This window comes from Mytilus edulis, chromosome 1, assembly GCF_963676685.1.
Source record: "Mytilus edulis chromosome 1, xbMytEdul2.2, whole genome shotgun sequence".
In the NCBI taxonomy this organism is placed as follows: Eukaryota; Metazoa; Mollusca; class Bivalvia; order Mytilida; family Mytilidae; genus Mytilus; species Mytilus edulis.
In genome coordinates, this window is record NC_092344.1 from 126,132,145 (window position 1) to 126,156,489 (window position 24,345).

Genomic DNA, 24,345 nt, shown 5'->3' on the forward strand with positions numbered 1-24,345 from the left:
ACTAAATCACTTTTTACTACCAACTGATAAATTATAATAAATAACATTCAGTGATAACAAGCAGTTTTTTTTACATCTTAATATTTTATGATGTATTTAAATGAGTAGTTATTGTTGCAAACTCCATTAGAAATTTTAATTGAGATTAGTTTTGGAATAAGGGAAAGGGGGATGTGATTAAAAAAATTGGGTTCAATTTTTCTCATTTGAAATTTCATAAATAAAAAAGAAAATTTCTTCAAACATTTTTTTGAGAGGATTAATATTCAACAGCATAGTGAATTGCTCTAAGAGAAAACAAAAATTTTAAGTTCATTAGAACACATTCATTCTGTGTCAGAAACCTATGCTGTGTCAACTATTTAATCACAATCCAAATTTAGAGCTGAATCCAGCTTGAATGTTGTGTCCATACTTGCCCCAACCGTTCAGGGTTCAACCTCTGCGGTCGTATAAAGCTACGCCCTGCGGAGCATCTGGTTTTATTTTGTTTGCCTCAACCAAATGTTATGAATCTTATACACAATGCTTATAACCACAAAAACATACATCAAATTAGAATTTTGGTAGTGTCACTTTTGCCTTTCTAGAGTTATGCCCCTTTACAAATGGAAAAATTACTGAACTTTTTGAACTTTAGGTTGTCTCAACCAAATGTTATGAAACTTATGCACAATGCTTATAACCATAAAACTCAGATCAAGTACAAAGGAATAAGTCCGATAAGGGCTGATTTTGGCCCCAAATTTCAGGTTTATCTGATTAAAAGATTTTGAACACTTTTCAGACACTTAAGTGTCTACTTTAGTAGATTCAATTAATTTATGTTACAGATTTGAACTGGTTTAGTCATTAATGACGCTCATAGTCAAGCTTTTAAAATGTTATAAATCTATCAAATATGCCATAGTATGTTACTTTTCATGTGTTTTTTTTGTCAAAAATGAAAGTGAAGCATCCATGTGCATCCTCAGCCTACATAATTATGTTATGTATTATCATAAAATACAACTTACATTTAAGTATTAAGAATAAACACAAATGGGGCCACATCCAATTAAGACAAAAAAGATTTCATTAGTTTAGCATGCATGACTTAATGATGCTAGTACCCGATACATATGCCTTGTATGGTCATAAACAGCCCATATATGTATATAATAGAAATATTCTACTTTCCTTAAAATCCCTAATAGTTTATATTTTTTCAATTAGTAAAACTGTTATGTTTGGGGCTTAAAAGGGGTCTTACTGAATCTACTCCTTTGGGTAGTTTCATATTTACTGTTCTTGAGTTATGTCCCTTTATAAATTTATATGCAAGTGGGTGCATCAGACACATTCGTATCCGGATAATAACTTAGAAATAAGAAATAGAAATCTATGAGATTTTATCACAAGGTTTATTATATAATTACCATGAAAGGAAGGTTGAGATTGACTTTGGGGGGTTATGGCTCAAAGTATTTAGGAATTAGGGGCAAAAAGGGGGATAAACAAGGGTTTTTCTGGTTAAAGGACAATTAATACAAATTAAAAGTAGTGTAAGGGAGGTAAACCAAATCCATTTTAAGAAAACATGTTGTGTATGATTGATTACCTCCCTTACACTGCTTGTAAATTATGTATTAAGAAATGTTGTATTGCCTTGAGGTGATAAGCTGTCAACTTATAACCAATTTTAATTTCTTTTAGTACAGTTATTTTGTGCCAGAAACCTACTGTATAAACATTAATTTTCGTGGGGTTAAAATTTCGTGGTTTTGTATCCAAAAGTGAGTTCGTGGGGATTAATTTTCGTGGTTTTTAAGTTTAGAAAAAAATTATACAAATGTCACTTTATAATTGACAATACTCAATAAAACTGATGTGAACGTTTGCCGTTGGGAAAAATCAATAATTGCATTTCATTGTAACAGTGAGCACTAATCAAGTGTTGTAACCTGCACACGGTAATTGGCTGTTACACACCTTTGATGTTTTATCCAAGGACAATGATTGTGTAATAAATGCATTACAACTTGAGGGCATTACAGACGCATTAGACTGTTAAATGACATTGATTGACAGTTCTTGGTGATTATTAATTACTGTACAAACAAAGGATTAGGATTATCATCTGACTTAAAGAAAACCTTTGAATATCGATGTCTAATCAATTAACCTATTTATTTCATTGTCTGCATTTATGTTCATCAATTATATAATGTCAATAAGATTTAGTCAGATCATAAAATAATGTAAATCTACAGTTAAATTTTCGTTGGGGTTCTAATTTCGTGGATAATTCTTATCCACGAAATAAACGAAATTAAATCCCCCACAAACATTTGTGCTTTTACAGTATTATGCGTCAAATATTTAATTACAATCCAAAATTCAAACCTGTATCAAGCAAGAATATTGTGTCCATTTTGGCACCAACTTTTTAGGGTTGGACATCTGCGTTGGTATCCAACTGCGCTCAGCTAAGCAATTTAATTGGTTATATTGGGTTGTATAATAACCAGAAGATTAATTTTACATGGTTTAATCTTGGTTCTGTATTTATTTTTCAGAATGGCCTGCAGTTTTATTGGCATATATTGGAAAATGTTCAGATGACTTCCAACAAAGTGAACAACTTTGAATCCCTCTATTGTACAATGTGTTTATTATGTGTCGAAATAGGATGTGATGAAATGGTTATAGAATTACTTAGACTAGGTTTAGATTTACAGGTTGGTACCTCCTACAAAATTAAAATAGACAACTTATGGTTTGATGCATTTCCATCAAAAACTTTGGTTTTAGTGAACATCATTCGTACATTTAGAGGCGTTGTCACGTGTTCAGCTAGTGGTTGGAAAACTATGATGCTATATTACACCATTTATTGGGCATATTAAATTCGCATAATTTAGGGAATTGTGATTTAGTACCTACAGAACAAATATTGTTTCTAGTTTATCCTGCACATTGACAATCACTAAGGCCCTTGAGGAACGTTAATAGTGCAGGGATACAGGAGATCCCCTCAATCTGGTAAATGATGTCATAAAGGCGTGCATAATTGACAGTGAAGGATTAACTCGAAAGAGGTCTATTAAATTTAATGAAACTTCATTAATGATTATAGTTAAACATCATAGAATAACATTATGTCATACAAGCAAGAACAATTAAACAGAAGGTTATTTGTTACTTGTACAACACAGGTTTGGATTTTGAGCTCCTTTCTCAAATTGGTCCACATTGAGGTCCAAAGTGTCCTTAAATAAAGTTTTGTTTGATTTCATAAAAAAATAATACTTGGTGTTCTTTAATATGCTGATTGTAACAATGAACTTAGATTTTGGATATTGAATCATAATAGGTAATTGTCAAATTTTTTGACCACATTTATTTTGTGTCACAAACCCATTCTGTATCAAATACCAGGGTATTCAATCACAATCCAACTTCAGATCTGTTTTGATATTATATGTGGTGCCCACACTTGCTCAACTGTTCAGGGTTCAGATATGTACCATTGTTGGTTGTTGTAATTTGATTGCAAATTCAAATGGCTGCATGAGAAATATGTTTCATATGGTGCCAACATTAAAACACCACACATGACTCATGAATAGAGTTTAACATCATATTTGATACATATAGATTCCAGAACTGCAACAAGTGTATTACAATATTTCTCCACTCGAGGCAGTAAAATTTTAATATTTAAAGCACGAGGCTTGCAGATCTTTTTAAATGATTTCAATTTAACTGTTGAGATTGGAGAAATACCATAAAACACATGTTACACATTGTTACAGTGGTGGAATCTGTTTCTCTAATGATTTTTATCCTTCCTTTTCAAAGATCTGAGGAAAGTTGTGTACTTTTGATGTGACGTCATCAGACATGGTCGCCTTTTTTCATGCAGTCACAATAAGAAAATTCAGAAGAAAATAAGAAAATTTAACGTCACAATTAAATTTCAACCAATCATTTGCTTAGAACAGATTTTTCACTAGTGAGGAGAAATATTTTTCTCACATCGGTCAGGAAATGTGAAAATAGAACGAAAAATAGAGAAACCTTGTTTTATATTTATAGAGTTATATTGATCTTTATTTTCCAGCAATTAGCTATGTCTAATTCATCTTTACCCCTAACACATAAATGTGCTGTCCATGGTATGGTAGCTGCTTACCTCAACTTAGCCAGTCAGTTGTTATGTGAACAACCAGTCTGTCAGTATGTCTCAGAAGTAAGTATTGTTAACAGCTTACCTTAACCTAGCCAGTCAGTTGTTATGTGAACAACCAGTCTGTCAGTATGTCTCAGAAGTAAGTATTGTTAACAGCTAACCTTAACTTAGCAAGTCAGTTGTTTTGTGAACAACAAGTCTGTCAATATGTCTCAGAAGTAAGTATTTTTAACAGCTTACCTTAACCTAGCCAGTCAGTTGTTATGTGAACAACCAGTCTGTCAGTATGTCTCAGAAGTAAGTATTGTGAACAGCTAACCCTAGCCTAGCCAGTCAGTTGTTATGTGAACAACAAGTCTGTCAGTATGTCTCAGAAGTAAGTATTGTTAACAGCTTACCTTAACCTAGCCAGTCAGTTGTTATGTGAACAACCAGTCTGTCAGTATGTCTCAGAAGTAAGTATTGTTAACAGCTTACCTTAACCTAGCCAGTCAGTTGTTATGTGAACAACAAGTCTGTCAATATGTCTCAGAAGTAAGTATTGTTAACAGCTTACCTTAACCTAGCCAGTCAGTTGTTATGTGAACAACCAGTCTGTCAGTATGTCTCAGAAGTAAGTATTGTGAACAGCTAACCCTAGCCTAGCCAGTCAGTTGTTATGTGAACAACAAGTCTGTCAGTATGTCTCAGAAGTAAGTATTGTTAACAGCTTACCTTAACCTAGCCAGTCAGTTGTTATGTGAACAACCAGTCTGTCAGTATGTCTCAGAAGTAAGTATTGATAACAGCTTACCTTAACCTAGCCAGTCAGTTGTTATGTGAACAACAAGTCTGTCAATATGTCTCAGAAGTAAGTATTGTTAACAGCTTACCTTAACCTAGCCAGTCAGTTGTTATGTGAACAACCAGTCTGTCAGTATGTCTCAGAAGAAAAGGATAGTAAATACAGTGTTATTATCTGGCTGTTTCTGTTATAGATTAGGGTAAGCTGTTTTGAATCTGAGACTTGATGAATTGAGGGCCAATACAAAATCAGTTAGCTTATAACAGTTTTACTGATTAACGGTTTCATTTACAAAACAGTTACAATAGTTGTTTTCTTCTATCAATATCCTTAATATCCACTTGCTTGAGATTTCTTACATGTGACTATCATGAGTTCAAGTAACAATGACTTTCATCTACAATTACATTTTCATTTACACTTGCATATGCTATTGATGGAAGGTTATAAATGGTCTTCATCTTTTATTCATGATAATTTTATTTCCTCATTTTAACTCTTCAAAAAGAGTGAAAAATAAAACTGCTGTGAAATTTTCACTGTTTACATTATCAAATTATTTTTGCACCCCAACACTTTGGTCAAGGTACTCCCTGTTATCCCTTATGTATTTTTAGATTATAGAGATGAGAAGAAAAGAAGCCCCACACTACCTTCCAGAGTTTGCCTTCAATAGAGCCAACAGACCAAACAGGTAAGCAGTCCAGAAAATTATCATACCAATCTCCTTAGACAAATCTTAGAATCAATTAAGATGAAGTGCCAGCTATATTTAGTTAGCAGTTATTGACAGCCTTTAAGAATGAAAAAAAACACTTATTGTATAGTCAGCTATTAAAAAATCCAACATGAAAAATTAAAAATAATTTAAACAAAAAACCTAATGTGATGATTTATAGCACAACAATTTACAAAATACAAATATGACAGACTTGAACCAACATAAACCACTGTACTACTGGCCCCTAACTTTGGACAGGTACATAAAGAATGTGTCTCCTGACTTGGGACTGGTACATAAAGAATGTGTCTCCTGACTTGGGACAGGTACATGAAGAATATGTCTCCTGACTTGGGACAGGTACATAAAGAATGTGTCTCCTGACTTGGGACAGGTACATAAAGAATGTGTCTCCTGACTTGGGACAGGTACATAAAGAATATGTCTCCTGACTTGGGACAGGTACATAAAGAATGTGTCTCCTGACTTGGGACAGGTACATAAAGAATATGTCTCCTGACTTGGGACAGGTACATAAAGAATGTGTCTCCTGACTTGGGACATGTACATAAAGAATATGTCTCCTGACTTGGGACAGGTACATGAAGAATGTGTCTCCTGACTTGGGACAGGTACATGAAGAATGTGTCTCCTGACTTGGGACAGGTACATGAAGAATGTGTCTCCTGACTTGGGACAGGTACATGAAGAATATGTCTCCTGACTTGGGACAGGTACATGAAGAATATGTCTCCTGACTTGGGACAGGTACATAAAGAATGTGTCTCCTGACTTGGGACAGGTACATGAAGAATGTGTCTCCTGACTTGGGACAGGTACATAAAGAATGTGTCTCCTGACTTGGGACAGGTACATGAAGAATATGTCTCCTGACTTGGGACAGGTACATGAAGAATGTGTCTCCTGACTTGGGACAGGTACATGAAGAATATGTCTCCTGACTTGGGACAGGTACATGAAGAATGTGTCTCCTGACTTGGGACAGGTACATGAAGAATATGTCTCCTGACTTGGGACAGGTACATAAAGAATGTGTCTCCTGACTTGTGACAGGTACATAAAGAATGTGTCTCCTGACTTGGGACAGGTACATAAAGAATGTGTCTCCTGACTTGGGACAGGTACATGAAGAATGTGTCTCCTGACTTGGGACAGGTACATGAAGAATGTGTCTCCTGACTTGGGACAGGTACATAAAGAATGTGTCTCCTGACTTGGGACAGGTACATAAAGAATGTGTCTCCTGACTTGGGACAGGTACATAAAGAATGTGTCTCCTGACTTGGGACAGGTACATAAAGAATGTGTCTCCTGACTTGGGACAGGTACATAAAGAATGTGTCTCCTGACTTGGGACAGGTACATAAAGAATGTGTCTCCTGACTTGGGACAGGTACATAAAGAATGTGTCTCCTGACTTGGGACAGGTACATAAAGAATGTCAGGGTTTTTATTGTTGTTTTGGTTCCTTCTCTACTGATAATTATTAAGTGTGTTGTTTTATCTAATTTGTTGCTAAAATTCAGTTCTGAGATGTAAGTATAGATTTGATACATTGCCTCTAATTGATATTTATCACAGATATTATCTTGACATCTCGGTGTACACTTATATATTACACTTATATATATGTATATTCTGTTGACGATTCTCAGTATGTGTATATACTTAAATGTAAACATACATAATATTTATATAATGAGATATTATTTGTTATACTAATTAATATATAGATGCCTTATTGTCTAAAGTATCCTATGTTGCAAATGTCAGTTTTCCTTAACTGATTTTCTCAGCTTAGTTAACACATATACAATTGTACTTTTATAACACTCTTATTGTTCCCCTGAGTAACACATTGCAGGGGACATAAAAATACTTGGAATATGTTTATCCTCTGTGCATCAGTCGGTCCAGTCTTGTTTGCACTCTCATGTGTACAATTAGTGTCAGATTATTATGAAACTTTTATCATAGGTTTATAATAGAGAACACACAAGTTTGATTTTTGAATATGCACATGAGCATTTGTAAGATTATTCACATGTGCTTTATATTTAGTTAAATGATCAATCTTCAGAGAAATGTATTGGAATAAAATTAATGGATGGATTAGCTTTTAGTATATTCTTGCTAAATGTAACTTTCTAAGATTTTCATGTTTTGATGTCTACATCCAACCAGTAACATAATGCTTTGTATTTGTTAAATCCATCCATCAAGTGACACAATGACATGTGTTGTTTAAGCTACCTATCCAGTGACACAATGACATGTTTTTGTTTAAGCTACCCAATGACATGTTTTTGTTTAAGCTACCCATCCAGTGACACAATGACATGTATTTGTTAAAGCCACCCATCCAGTGACACAATGACATGTATTTGTTTAAGCTACCCATCCAGTGACACAATGCTTTGTATTTGTTTAAGCCACCCATCCAGTTACACAATGACATGTTTTTGCTTAAGCTACCCTTCCAGTTACACAATGGCATGTATTTGTTAAAGCTACCCATCCAGTGACACAATGCTTTGTATTTGTTTAAGCTACCCATCCAGTGACACAATTTTTTGTATTTGTTTAAGCTACCCATCCAGTTACACAATGACATGTTTTTGTTTAAGCTACCCATCCAGTGACACAATTCTTTGTATTTGTTAAAGCCACCCTTCCAGTGACACAATGACATGTTTTTGTTTAAGCTACCCATCCAGTGACACAATGACATGTATTTGTTAAAGCCACCCATCCAGTGACACAATGACATGTATTTGTTTAAGCTACCCATCCAGTGACACTATTACATGTATTTGTTAAAGCCACCCATCCAGTTACACAATGACATGTTTTTGTTTAAGCTACCCATCCAGTGACATAATTCTTTGTATTTGTTAAAGCTACCAACCCAGTGACACAATTACATGTTTTTGTTTAAGCTACCCATCCAGTGACACAATTCTTTGTATTTGTTACAGCTACCCATCCAGTGACACAATGAGGGATGAATGGTTGTTTGATCAGGTCATGTTACAGGAGTTATTGGTTGAATGTGGACAAGATGCTTCACGTCTTAATGTCTCCTTGGCACAGAAACCATACAGTGCAATGGGTAGGTATTTTGATGTTTTTTCTTTCTGATCATGGATAGTAATACTTTAAATTTGGTACTTCTGTTAGATGCTTAGAAATTTCAGTGACTGAAGATGAGATGCCTTAATATACTAATAAAAATAATTGTTTAACTAGTGAATTTGGTTTTAAATTCAGGTAGAGCTACAAATTTAGCAATTTCAAGAGATGGTTAAGGGACGCTCATTTATCTTCTTCAACACTGTCATATTGCTGGAACTAGAAATGAGCAGAACATACTAGGAATGATAAATTCTAGGAAAAATCTTGTATTTATACAGTTCTTTATTTAAATATACAATTGTATATAGAAACAAATTTATATACAATATCCATAGTAAATAGCAAGTAAATTATAAATAACATTGTACGTAAAGGTGCATGTCCATTTGAGGTGGAGGTCTCACTGATTTTACTGTAATCTGTTTTATAACAGCATGATTGTTGTGTTTTATTAGAAGTTGTTGTTAAACTACATTTAACTGCTATGACAACCGTGTAGTGTTAATAAAGTAGATTGATACTTTGTTTTAGGCGAGGAAGGTAAATCATTATATTTGTTTTAGGCGAGGAAGGTAAATCATTATATTTGTTTTGCTTTTCTCTCTTAACAAACTTAACAAACTTCACTTTCATGACTGATTTGTTGTAGTTAGAAATGGTTTGAATTCCCTTATCCACAAACAAATCCACTAGCAAAAAAAACAATGGTTTGAATTCCCTTATCCACAAACAAATCCACTAGCAAAAAAACAATGAACAGAGCACTATAATTATTATATAATAGATAAAGGTCTATATGTGAACTTTACAATGATGAATAAATATCCTTGTGTGAACTTTTAGGTGATGAATAAAAATCCATGTGTGAACTTTTAGGTGATGAATAAAAATCCATGTGTGAACTTTTAGAGGATGGATGAATAAAAATCCATGTGTGAACTTTTAGAGGATGGATAAATATCCAAGTGTGAGCTTTTAGATGATAGATAAAGATCCATATGTAAACTTTTAGATGGTAGATAAAGATCCATGTGTGAACTTTTAGATGATTGATAAAGATCCATATGTGAACTTTCAGATGGTAGATAAAGATCCATGTGTGAACTTTTAGATGATAGATAAAGATCCATGTGTGAACTCTTGGATGAATGATAAAGATCCATATGTAAACTTTTAGATGGTAGATAAAGATCCATATGTAAACTTTTAGATGGTAGATAAAGATCCATATGTGAACTTTTAGATGATTGATAAAGATCCATGTGTGAACTTTTAGATGAATGATAAAGATCCATATGTAAACTTTTAGATGGTAGATAAAGATCCATGTGTGAACTTTTAGATAGTGGATAAAGATTCATGTGTGAACTTTTAGATAGTGGATAAAGATTCATGTGTGAACTTTTAGATAGTGGATAAAGATCCATATGTAAACTTTTAGATGGTAGATAAAGATCCATATGTGAACTTTTAGATGATTGATAAAGATCCATGTGTGAACTTTTAGATGAATGATAAAGATCCATATGTAAACTTTTAGATGGTAGATAAAGATCCATGTGTGAACTTTTAGATAGTGGATAAAGATTCATGTGTGAACTTTTAGATGATAGATAAAGATCCCTGTGTGAACTTTAAGATGATAGATAAAGATCCATGTGTGAAGTTTTAGATGAATGATAAAGATCCATATGTAAACTTTTAGATGGTAGATAAAGATCCATGTGTGAACTTTTAGATGATTGATAAAGATCCATATGTGAACTTTTAGATGGTAGATAAAGATCCATGTGTGAACTTTTAGATGATTGATTAAGATCCATATGTGAACTTTCAGATGGTAGATAAAGATCCATATGTGAACTTTTAGATGATAGATAAATATCCAAGTGTGAACTTTTAGATGAATGATAAAGATCCATGTGTGAACTTTTAGATGATTGATAAGATCCATATGTAAAGTTTTAGATGATAGATAAATATCCAAGTGTGAACTTTTAGATGAATGATAAAGATCCATGTGTGAACTTTTAGATGATAGATAAAGATCCATGTTTGAACTTTTAGATGAATGATAAAGATCCATATGTGAACTTTTAGATGATAGATAAATATCCAAGTGTGAACTTAAAGATGAATGATAAAGATCCATGTGTGAACTTTTAGATGAATGATAAAGATTCATGTTTGAACTTTTAGATGATGGATTAAGATCTTTATGTGAAGTTTCAGAAGAGACATTTCAGTGTGTCTGATCGTGTTGTCTTAGAACTTTATCATTTAGGATAAACTGAGTAATTTGAGGATCTAAGAAATGTCTTTGTTTCTTCTTGTCTTGTCTTAAATCTTAATTTAAAGAAATTATACAAGTGAATTGTAAAGGAATTTTTGGTGGAAGAAGATTTCAAGTCTTCTGAAGGCCTATGGTGCCGACTTTAAAATCATTGAACCTCTGTATGCTGCATTCATTTCTGTGTATTACAATTTCATAACTTCCGATTCCTGACACTGATTTTTACACATGATTAAGCATTTGAATCATTTAATTTGTAAACTAGGATTGAAAAACAATCACTACCGTAAATATGTACCCTTTTATTTATGTAAATTATTAGATTTCATCTCATCTACATGAACGTTATTTATTTACTTGTAACCGGATGTTTTTACTGTACATATTTGTAGTTCGCATGCATGAATTTGGTATCGGTACAACTCGCCCTGTTTACATGTTTGCCCTTGGTCTGTTCGTCCTGAGTTCTTTCGCCCATATAGTAAGTTCGCCCTGTGTTCATTCTCTTTACTCTTATCAAGGACGTTTTATAATACTTCCTTGCATTTATTAAAAAATATCAATATTAAAGGTACCGTTAAGAATCTCTAAAACACAATTTAGTGAAAATCATCTATTCCTTATTTTGTTCCCAAGGTAAGACAATTGTGTTCAGCCAATCAAATTCTGTGCTTCTCATGGTCAATTAATAAGCCAATCAAAAACGTTTTCTCTGATGATTATTCTAACATGCTAGATTTTGAACTTGTGTTGTTTCATCTAGTTGTAAAATCATGAACATGGCATGTGAATTTTCATCTGCAAGCAGGTTCTTATACAGCTTAAGGATAAAAGCATGGCTGATTGACAAAATTCAATGATGCAGTGCTACCATAAAGATAATAAATAGTAATTTTTACAATAATTTTTTGACATAATATTTTATTTTTGTATTCAATTAAATCATTTAAAGGACAATGTACTATTCTTTTTTCACAAAGACCAATAAACAGGTTGGGAAATTTCAACAAGCATCTAATATTCTTACACAAGAAAATACACCCTGGTCTGCTAGCTACATGTTCATCTTTTCTACCGATTTAATAACTAGAATCATGTAAACAGACTTAAGAAAAAGGCATGTAAGTTCATCATACAAATATGACACTTTTTCTAGACAATCCAGATCCTGCAAAATACTTCGCTAAAAATTGTAACCTTTAAATTTGTTGTTGCGCACTAAAAACCGCCATGGGAACTTTCAAAAGTTGGCGGGTATGTAACAAGTCTTACTATTTTTATGCCCCATTTATGGGCATTATGTTTTCTAGTCTGTCGGTCTGTCCGTCCTGCTTCAGGTTAAAGTTTATTGCTGAGGTAGTTTTTGATGAAGTTGAAATCCAATCAACTTGAAATTTAGTACACATGTGTTCCTTATGATATGATCTGTCTAATTTTACTGCCAAATTAAAGATTTTACCTAATTTTCACAGTCAACTGAACATAGAAAATGATTGTATGGATTGGAAATCCATGTACTTATGACACATTCTTGTTTGAAGAAAAAAAACATGTCATAGCGATAATGGAACAATGCAGGCTGGGTTAGTGGGGCTGCTTTTATGGAATTCAAGTTACTTTTTATTCACCTTCTTCCACCTCAGAGCTATCAGCTCTTTGATTATCTGATTTAAAGTTTATTAGATATTTTTGTCACTTTTTTTTTTAACAAATATTTTTTAAGGCCATTACAGAATTAGTGTGCATATTGACACAGAATATGGTTAGCTCTACATTGACTTTTTGATATAGCTATCACTTAAGGACATTATGTTTTTAGGTGTGTGTCTCCATTCAGTTGTCTGTTTGTCCTTTCTTTCAGGTGTTCTTTCATCTGTTTGTCCAGCCTCAGATTAAAGTTTTTTGGTCAAGGTTATTTTTGATGAAGTTGAAGTCTAATCAACTTGAAACTTATTTCACTTATTGCTTATGATATTTTCTTTCTAATTTTAATGCCAAATTAGAGTTTTTATTGGGTCCACCATGCACTGAACATGGAAAAGGATAGTGTGAGTGGTGCATTCATGTACTATTACCACATTCTTGTTTTTACTGAAAACTCCATATTATTATCCAAATGAATGCAGAACATTTAAGATAAAAGATAACTCTGTCCTTTCAAAACATTTACCTAATAATCCTCTAACTAACAAACACTGCTAAATCAGCATGCATATATACCCTGGTACAATTGAATGACACATACATATAGCATGTATAATTATCTCATTGCTGTATATAGCTGGTTATTGGTATTTTCTTTTTTAACCAGGTGGAAGTTATAATAGTTATACACATTTAATTAGCTATTGAAGTACATTTTGTAAGCATTCTAGATCAAATAATTTAAAACTTCTCAATATTTAATCATGTAAACTGTCAAAGTTTATTATTTCAGAAATTATTGAGTGGACAGAGGAATTTTTATAGCTTTCTCATTGTTTTTGTTATCTTGTCTGAAATGCTGACTATTTTACAGTTCTTGCTAGATCAAAAAATCTTAAAATATCATTGCAGGGCTTCTGCTTATTGGTGAGTGATGACATACAGGGAAATTATTCCAGTCCTTTTGAGATTAAAACTCTCACTTTTTATATGAGTTTTGAGAACTCTAAAAAGGAGTTTTACCTGTTTTAAAATAATATGTTGGTGTATGCTAGTTTCTTTTTTGCTTTATTATAGATGTGGGAACTAGTGGCAGTGCCAGTGACATAGGTTCTATACAGCTTGAGGTAGAGAGTGTTGAAACTTCACCAATGATGTCTAGGGTAAGTGTAACATGGGATCTATACAGCTTGAGGTAGAGGGACCTGAAACTTCACCAATGATGTCTAGGGTAAGTGTAACATAGGATCTATACAGCTTGAGGTAGAGAGAGCTGAAACTTCAACAATGATGTCTAGGGTAAGTGTTACATAGGATCTATACAGCTTGAGGTAGAGAGAGCTGACACTTCACCAATGATGTCTAGGGTAAGTGTAACATAGGATCTATACAGCTTGAGGTAGATAGTGCTGAAACTTCACCAATGATGTCTATGGTAAGTGTAACATAGGATCTATACAGCTTGAAGTAGAGGGACCTGAAACTTCACCAATGATGTCTAGGGTAAGTGTAACATGGGATATATACAGCTTGAGGTAGAGAGTGTTGAAACTTCACCAATGATGTCTAGGGTAAGTGTAACATGGGATCTATACAGCTTGAGGTAGATAGTGCTGAAACTCCACCAATGATGTCTAGGGTAAGTGTAACATAGGATCTATACAGCTTGAAGTAGAGAGAGCTGAAACTTCACCAATGATGTCTAGGGTAAGTGTAACATAGAATCTATACAGCTTGAGGTAGAGAGTGCTTAAACGTCACCAATGATGTCTAGGGTAAGTGTAACATAGGATCTATACAGCTTGAGATAGATAGTGCTGGAACGTCACCAATGATGTCTAGGGTAAGTGTAACATAGGATCTATACAGCTTGAGGTAGAGAGGGCTGAAACTTCTCCAATGATGTCTATGGTAAGTGTAACATAGGATCTATACAGCTTGAGGTAGAAAGTGCTGAAACCTCACCAATGATGTCTAGGGTAAGTGTAACATAGGATCTATACAGCTTGAGGTAGAGAGAGCTGAAACTTCACCAATGATGTCTAGGGTAAGTGTAACATAGGATCTATACAGCTTGAGGTAGAGAGAGCTGAAACGTCACCAATGATGTCTAGGGTAAGTGTTACATAGGATCTATACAGCTTGAGATAGAGAGAGCTGAGACTTCACCAATGATGTTTATAGTAAGTGTAACATAGGATATATACAGCTTGAGGTAGAGAGAGCTGAAACTTCACCAATGATGTCTAGGGTAAGTTAACATAGGATCTATACAGCTTGAGGTAGAGAGAGCTGAAACTTCACCAATGATGTCTAGGGTAAGTTAACATAGGATCTATACAGCTTGAGGTAGAGAGTGCTGAAACTTCACCAATGATGTCTAGGGTAAGTTAACATAGGATCTATACAGCTTGAGGTAGAGAGAGCTGAAACTTCACCAATGATGTCTAGGGTAAGTTAACATAGGATATATACAGCTTGAGGTAGAGAGAGCTGAAACTTCACCAATGATGTCTAGGGTAAGTTAACATAGGATCTATACAGCTTGAGGTAGAGAGAGCTGAGACTTCACCAATGATGTTTATGGTAAGTGTAACATAGGATCTATACTGCTTGTGGTAGAGAGTGCTGAAACTTCACCAATGATGTCTAGGGTAAGTATAACATAGGATCTATACAGCTTGAGGTAGAGAGTGCTGAAACTTCACCAATGATGTCTAGGGTAAGTGTAACATAGGATCTATACAGCTTGCGGTAGAGAGAGCTGAAACGTCACCAATGATGTCTAGGGTAAGTGTTACATAGGATCTATACAGCTTGAGATAGAGAGAGCTGAGACTTCACCAATGATGTTTATGGTAAGTGTAACATAGGATATATACAGCTTGAGGTAGAGAGAGCTGAAACTTCACCAATGATGTCTAGGGTAAGTTAACATAGGATCTATACAGCTTGAGGTAGAGAGAGCTGAAACTTCACCAATGATGTCTAGGGTAAGTTAACATAGGATCTATACAGCTTGAGGTAGAGAGTGCTGAAACTTCACTAATTATGTCTAGGGTAAGTTAACATAGGATCTATACAGCTTGAGGTAGAGAGAGCTGAAACTTCACCAATGATGTCTAGGGTAAGTTAACATAGGATCTATACAGCTTGAGGTAGAGAGAGCTGAAACTTCACCAATGATGTCTAGGGTAAGTTAACATAGGATCTATACAGCTTGAGGTAGAGAGAGCTGAAACTTCACTAATGATGTCTAGGGTAAGTTAACATAGGATCTATACAGCTTGAGGTAGAGAGTGCTGAAACTTCACTAATTATGTCTAGGGTAAGTTAACATAGGATCTATACAGCTTGAGGTAGAGAGAGCTGAAACTTCACCAATGATGTCTAGGGTAAGTTAACATAGGATCTATACAGCTTGAGGTAGAGAGAGCTGAAACTTCACCAATGATGTCTAGGGTAAGTTAACATAGGATCTATACAGCTTGAGGTAGAGAGAGCTGAGACTTCACCAATGATGTTTATGGTAAGTGTAACATAGGATCTATACTGCTTGTGGTAGAGAGTGCTGAAACTTCACCAATGATGTCTAGGGTAAGTATAACATAGGATCTATACAGCTTGAGGTAGAAAGTGCTGAAACTTCACCAATGATGTCTAGGGTAAGTGTAACATAGGATCTATACAGCTTGAGGTAGAGACAGCTGAAAATTCACCAATGATGTAGAGGGTAAGTGTAACATAGGATCTATACAGCTTGAGGTAGAAAGTACTGAAACGTCACCAATGATGTCTAGGGTAAGTGTAACATAGGATCTATACAGCTTGAGGTAGAGAGTGCTGACACTTCACCAATGATGTCTAGGGTAAGTGTAACATAGGATATATACAGATTGAGGTAGAGAGAGCTGACACCTCACCAATGATGTCTATGGTAAGTGTAACATAGGATCTTTACAGCTTGAGGTAGAGAGAGCTGAAACTTCACCAATGATGTCTAGGGTAAGTGTAACATGGGATCTATACAGCTTGAGGTAGAGAGAGCTGAAACTTCACCAATGATGTCTAGGGTAAGTGTAACATAGGATATATACAGCTTGAGGTAGAGAGAGCTGAAACTTCACTAATGATGTCTAGGGTAAGTGTAACATAGGATCTATACAGCTTGAGGTAGAGAGAGCTGAAACGTCACCAATGATGTCTAGGGTAAGTTAACATAGGATATATACAGATTGAGGTAGAGAGAGCTGACACCTCACCAATGATGTCTATGGTAAGTGTAACATAGGATCTATACAGCTTGAGGTAGAGAGAGCTGAAACGTCACCAATGATGTCTAGGGTAAGTGTTACATAGGATCTATACAGCTTGAGGTAGAAAGTGCTGAAACCTCACCAATGATGTCTAGGGTAAGTGTAACATAGGATCTATACAGCTTGAGGTAGAGAGAGCTGAAACTTCACCAATGATGTCTAGGGTAAGTGTAACATAGGATATATACAGCTTGAGGTAGAGAGAGCTGAAACTTCACCAATGATGTCTAGGGTAAGTGTAACATAGGATCTATACAGCTTGAGGTAGAGAGAGCTGAAACGTCACCAATGATGTCTAGGGTAAGTGTAACATAGGATCTATACAGATTGAGGTAGAGAGAGCTGCCACCTCACCAATGATGTCTATGGTAAGTGTAACATAGGATCTATACAGCTTGAGGTAGAGAGAGCTGAAACGTCACCAATGATGTCTAGGGTAAGTGTTACATAGGATCTATACAGCTTGAGGTAGAAAGTGCTGAAACTTCACCAATGATGTCTAGGGTAAGTGTAACATAGGATCTATACAGCTTGAGGTAGAGACAGCTGAAAATTCACCAATGATGTAGAGGGTAAGTGTAACATAGGATCTATACAGCTTGAGGTAGAAAGTACTGAAACGTCACCAATGATGTCTAGGGTAAGTGTAACATAGGATCTATACAGCTTGAGGTAGAGAGAGCTGAAACTTCACCAATGATGTCTAGGGTAAGTGTAACATAGGATATATACAGATTGAGGTAGAGAGAGCTGAAACTTCACCAATGATGTCTATGGTAAGTGTAACATAGGATATATACAGATTGAGGTAGAGAGAGCTGACACCTCACCAATGATGTCTAGGGTAAGTGTAACATAGGATCTATACAGCTTGAGGTAGAAAGTGCTGAAACTTCACCAATGATGTCTAGGGTAAGTGTAACATAGGATATATACAGATTGAGGTAGAGAGGGCTGAAACTTCTCCAATGATGTCTATGGTAAGTGTAACATAGGATCTATATAGTTTGAGTTAGAGAGTGCTGGAACGTCACCAATGGTGTCTAGGGTAAGTGTAACATAGCATCTATACAGCTTGAGGTAGAGAGTGCTGAAACTTCACCAATGATGTCTAGGGTATGTGTAACAAAAGGATCTATATAGTTTTATCTTGACAAGTTACAGATAAAGTTCAATTTTTGTTTTGGTCTGATAATTTTGTGCATGTTATGGTCCTTGGACTTAAAAAATGCACGAATAATTTTAAATCATGCTTACATATATAATGACTTGATATTTTCTTTTTGTTTACACCATGACAAATTATAGTACAAGTTAGAATCTTGTTCCAGTATAATGTAATTTTTATCTGGAAGGGGACTATGTATTGCCATGCAATACTCTCAGAATGCTTGTTTAAATTAAAAGAAGGATTCCTGTTGGCTGTGAAAAAACTATGTACTTTATTGTTTTGTTTTACAGAAATCTGTGAAAGAGGAAATCACTGTAGAGTCATTAAAGAAAATGTTGGGTAAGTTAACTTGTAGGTAGTTTGTAACTGTCTCTCACTGTTTTAGCTATTTTTACCAAACCTTTTGGAATTCAATTTTATGGTGTGAATGCTCATTAATTTTGTATAGACTTTTTTGGACTATTGAGTATTTTTATTTAACCTGTACTGATGAGTCTTTTGTAGACCAAATGGACATCTGGCGTAAATATTTTTAAGTGTAGTTGCAATGACTAGAAGTTTTGATTACATAGGAGGCTTAAACCTACAGCATATTAAGAGAAGATAATAGAAAAAAGGCTGGTCTGTTATACAAAATGTGAAGACTAGTATCTATGATGAGTTTATTAAAAACAACTGAGTTGATGCATTTTTTATTGGAGCATTCCATCAGAATGCTAATCTGGCCACAGTGTTAATTATTTTTATAAGAATTTATTCCCAACATTGATTTTTCTGACTGAAATATTGTCTTTATAAAGAGTGCTAGATTTTCACAAGGACAGGACATTTAAAAAAAATAGTCTTAATTAAATGTTTTCCATTACTTAAAAGAATATTTAATTACTCTTCAACTGAAAGATAACAATGCATTTTCAGACAAGGGCACGAATGCATACATTTGAGTCATGAAAGCATTGGAGCTTTTGCAATGTTTAAAATGTTAGTGTAAACTAGAAATAACAAATTTTGTGAACATTAACTTGGACTGTGCTCTTGAAAATAATCTATATCAATATTGTAAATGCTATAAATTTATTGATTTAATTTTTTAGTGACTTATTTTTGTTTGGTGATATTATCATGTTTATTGTTTTGACAAACCATGAGATATATCTGTCTAAGCCCTGTATAAAGTTGTTTTTTTATATGTAAAGCTGAAGACAGTAGAGAGAAGAAGGAAGAAGAAGAGAAGAGAAGACTTGAGATTGTACACACCTTTAGGACAGCACCATTTGAAGAAATAGTAGCTCGTTCTGAAGCCAAGGTAAACAACCTTTACAATAGTAGCCACTTCTTGTAATTATTTTGCCCCTTTTTCAGCCATTTCTAGTAATTATTTCCCCCTTTTTCAGCCATTTCTAGTAATTATTTCCCCCTTTTTCAGCCATTTCTAGTAATTATTTCCCCCTTTTTCAGCCATTACTTGTAATTATTTCCCCCTTTTTCAGCCATTACTAGTAATTATTTCCCCCTTTTTCAGCCATTACTAGTAATTATTTCCCCCTTTTTCAGCCATTTCTAGTAATTATTTCCCCCTTTTTCAGCCATTACTTGTAATTATTTCCCCCTTTTTCAGCCATTACTAGTAATTATTTCCCCCTTTTTCAGCCATTTCTAGTAATTATTTCCCCCTTTTTCAGCCATTTCTAGTAATTATTTCCCCCTTTTTCAGCCATTTCTAGTAATTATTTCCCCCTTTTTCAGCCATTACTTGTAATTATTTCCCCCTTTTTCAGCCATTACTAGTAATTATTTCCCCCTTTTTCAGCCATTTCTAGTAATCATTTCCCCCTTTTTCAGCCATTACTTGTAATTATTTCCCCCTTTTTCAGCCATTACTAGTAATTATTTCCCCCTTTTTCAGCCATTTCTAGTAATTATTTCCCCCTTTTTCAGCCATTTCTAGTAATTATTTCCCCCTTTTTCAGCCATTTCTAGTAATCATTTCCCCTTTTTTCAGCCATTACTTGTAATTATTTCCCCCTTTTTCAGCCATTTCTAGTAATTATTTCCCCCTTTTTCAGCCATTTCTAGTAATCATTTCCCCCTTTTTCAGCCATTACTTCTAATTATTTCCCCCTTTTTCAGCCATTACTAGTAATTATTTCCCCCTTTTTCAGCCATTACTAGTAATTATTTCCCCCTTTTTCAGCCATTTCTAGTAATTATTTCCCCCTTTTTCAGCCATTACTTGTAATTATTTCCCCCTTTTTCAGCCATTACTAGTAATTATTTCCCCCTTTTTCAGCCATTTCTAGTAATTAATACCCCCTTTTTCAGCCATTTCTAGTAATTATTTCCCCCTTTTTCAGCCATTTCTAGTAATCATTTCCCCCTTTTTCAGCCATTACTTGTAATTATTTCCCCCTTTTTCAGCCATTACTAGTAATTATTTCCCCCTTTTTCAGCCATTACTTGTAATCATTATCCCCTTTTTTAGCCACTTTTATTAATTATATTGCCCCTTTTTTCAGGCATTTCTAGTAATTATTTCCCCCTTTTTTCAGCCATCACTAGTAATTATTTCCCCCTTTTTTCAGCCATTACTAGTAATTATTTTTTCCTTTTTAGCCACCTCTAGAAATTATTTTGTCCATTTTTCAGCTATTGCTTGTAATTATTGCCCCCTTTTTCAGCCATTACTAGTAATTATTTCCCCCTTTTTCAGCCATTACTTGCAATTATTTCCTTCTATTTTTCAGTCACTACTAGTAATAATTTCTACCTTTTTGAAGTAACCTTTGAATTAAGTATATGAAATTGTCATCACAGTTTATTTATACGGTATAAGTCTTCTGTATATAAGAGATCTAATTCATGAGCATTACTTGACAGTACAAAGTCTTTTTCACAGATTTAGTGACAATATGTAAATATGGAATATATTGTAAGACACAAATGTAAATTTCTTTTATGCTTTTTGTTGAGTCTGAGGCAAAAGTTTCAGAAACCAGATATTGGAATCCTACGTTCTCTTCTCGGTAACACCAACTTTAAGTTTAGTATGGTTTTTCTTGAGACATCAATTAGTTTTAACTTCATGAAGTTTTAAGACAGGAGCTTTTTCATATGTAAATAATATTTAATTGAACTTCTGTGTTTTATTGAAAGATGGTTTACATACTGCAGTTAACTTTTTTAGAAATTTTTCTTTGGATGTTACTAAACTTAGAAAGACATATTTTCATGATCAAGAAATTGTATCTGAAGAAAAACAAATTTCCTAAAAGGTTTACTTATATTACTGGTAAAAGGACTTTTTTATTGTAAGGATTCTGTTTAGATTATACTATAACAATGATTGATAGATAGACAATTTTCTATAGTTAAGAATCTGAATTGAACATTTGTTTACTTCTAACATTAATAACGTTACTGTTTCAGTCCAATCACTTTCATAACAAACTAAGTGAGATTTTAGACATGGTATCCAAACCTCCAGAGAGTCCAGAGAGGAATAGGAAAGCATTTAGTGACAATGTTGTACCTGTGTATGATATGCAGTTTCCTGAATTATTTGTTTATTGATGGAACTCTGTTTACTATCCGATTACAGATGTCAAATGTCTATGTTGACTGTTTAAAGTGAGATTATAAAATGATTTTGTAAGATAACATGTTGTCAAGAATAATTATTAATATGCATTATATAAGTTAGTTTATCAGATTCATGGTGAAGGTAAAATGTATTGATTAACAAAGACAGAGTGGATTAAATACATATTTATTGTAAGACAGAGGGGATTAAATAATTATCTATTTTATTCCCATGTACAAAGTTTATGTTAACACCACTTATTATTTGAACAGAACATTCTAAAGATGAAAAATATTTTGGTATAACAAAAAGTCCTCAGAGTTAACATGTTTTGAATTTCTATCTTAATTATCAGATGACTTCTTATATAAGTATTTACCCTTTTATGACAATATTTGACCAATTGAAATATTTTTCCTGAACTGTTAACAAACTGACCAGTAAAGCAATATCTTTGATGATAGTGGCAATAATACTGAAACCATAAATTGACATCTTATAGGAGTAATGGATCTTTAATAACGATTATTGGTAAATGCGAGTTGTTTTACATTTCAGTTGAAATGTAGTATAGACAGATATACTTTTAAAGCCAACATGATCATCAAGGCTTTTCCTATGTTACCTAAACTGTCAATTGACTGTTTGTTTAAAATGTTCCACTTAAATTACTTTATGTACCCATTAATTATTTAAATTTGTTCGTTAATATTTAATGTGTGTGTTGATTTTATTGACATATTGTTGTTTATGTCCATTTCAATGAATGATGTTAAGGTAGATCATAAGTATATGTTTCCCAAGATAGAATTTTCTTATACTTTAACAAAATGAAGATTTTATTATGCTGTTTTCAAAAATATAATAAAAAAGATGGGTCACTGATCTATTTTTCAAGCTATGAGTCGTTGAAAATTGCCTTAATTTGCTTAGAATGATCATGAAAAAATACATTTTTTGTGCATTAAAAAAATCTATGAGATAGAATTTTGAAGTAAATTTTGAGAAGATGGGTGTGCTTTCTGGCCGTGCCCAAATTGTGGTGTTACACCTCTACCTTAAGTGTGTGTAGATTTTAATGAATGATCCTCAGTGTGTGTGTATTTTAGTGAACGATCCTTGGTGTGTAAAATTTGATGAATGATACTTAGTGTGTGTAGATTTAAATGAATGATATTTAGTGTAGATATTTTTTTATAAATAATCCTTAGAATGTAGATTTTAATGAACTATCTGCAGTGTGTGTTGATTGAAATGAATGATCCTTAGTTTTTGTACATGATATTTAGTATGTGTAGATTGAAATGAATAATACTCAGTGTGTGCACATGATATTTAGTGTGTGTAGATTTTAAATTATGATTTATCGTCCTTTGTTTTGGATGTTTTATTTAGGCCCTTTATGTAATGTTTATATTTTTTAACTTTCAATCTTAGCCGGCCAGAAAAATATGAAGCAAATGAAGATTATGAATTCGAATAAGACAGCAGCATAAAACCAACATAAAAAAACACTTCTACAGGGCAACACCAAACTAGTATTTATTCCTATTCCTCTAAAGGTCATCACAAGTCATCGACAATAAACTAGTATCTATATCACAATCTGTAAGATTACTCCTTGAATGTGTTAGCATCTTGAACTCTGCACAATCCTTACTGCTTTTAAATGTTTAAAGACAAAATGAAAAAGTTGTCACCGAACTTGATTTTTTGGTACAAGTAAAAGTTAACATCTTATTATTATTCCAGTATAAAAAAATTACTTAAATAGAACAAAATATAATCATGAGGATGAATGTAATGGTTTCAGTGTTTAATGTATTTATTATTTATGTGTTTAATGTATTTATCATATATGTGTTTAATGTAGCTGCGAAAACGTAGCTCTTAAGGTCCTTTTGATGATTTTTGATATTTGCAGACCATATGCAAAAAAAATATCAAAGGACAATAGAGCTACGTTTTCGCAGCTAGTGTTTAATGTATAAATTATATCTGTGTTTAATGTATTTATCATATATTATGTGTTTAATATATTTCTCATATATGTGTTTAATATATTTATCATATATGTGTTTAATGTTTTAAAAATATCTGTGTTTAGTGGTACCTACTTTACTGTATTGCAATCATGATGTTGTAATATTGAACTTAAATCAAAGGTCAATAAAAGTTTAAAATATTAAAGTTCATTTTACTTTTTTATTAATTTGATTGATTATTGTGATACCCTTTATGTCTTTATTAGATGTATGTGTATCAACATTTCTACAAACTGCAAAACCTCAAAGTTCTGTTTCAAAATTATCTAACTATCGTCTCATGAAACTTTGTTGTTACTACGCATCAGGGTACATCATCCATACTAGACAGAGGTTAAGCAAGCTATGAAGACAGGTTTTATGAGGTTAAGCAAGCTATAAAGACAGGTTTGATGAGGTTTAGCTAGCTAAAAAGACAGGTTTGATGCGGTTTAGCTAGCTATAAAGACAGGTTTGATGAG

At 33.6% G+C, this 24,345-nt stretch overlaps 1 protein-coding gene across 2 annotated transcripts in view; it reads left to right on the plus strand.

The window, feature by feature from the left end:
- The window catches only part of LOC139506233 (protein EFR3 homolog B-like), a 71,946-nt gene extending 47,917 nt beyond the window's left edge, over positions 1 to 24,029 (plus strand). For both annotated transcript variants that reach the window (XM_071295416.1, XM_071295417.1), the window contains 8 exons: positions 2,559 to 2,720; positions 4,106 to 4,234; positions 5,576 to 5,652; positions 8,679 to 8,812; positions 13,850 to 13,935; positions 18,550 to 18,598; positions 19,456 to 19,565; positions 21,686 to 24,029. In XM_071295416.1, the coding sequence (XP_071151517.1) occupies positions 2,559 to 2,720; positions 4,106 to 4,234; positions 5,576 to 5,652; positions 8,679 to 8,812; positions 13,850 to 13,935; positions 18,550 to 18,598; positions 19,456 to 19,565; positions 21,686 to 21,829 (891 nt within the window). In that variant the 3' untranslated portion in view covers positions 21,830 to 24,029. The remainder of the gene's footprint in view (positions 1 to 2,558; positions 2,721 to 4,105; positions 4,235 to 5,575; positions 5,653 to 8,678; positions 8,813 to 13,849; positions 13,936 to 18,549; positions 18,599 to 19,455; positions 19,566 to 21,685) is intronic.
- The last annotated feature ends 316 nt before the right edge of the window (positions 24,030 to 24,345 follow it).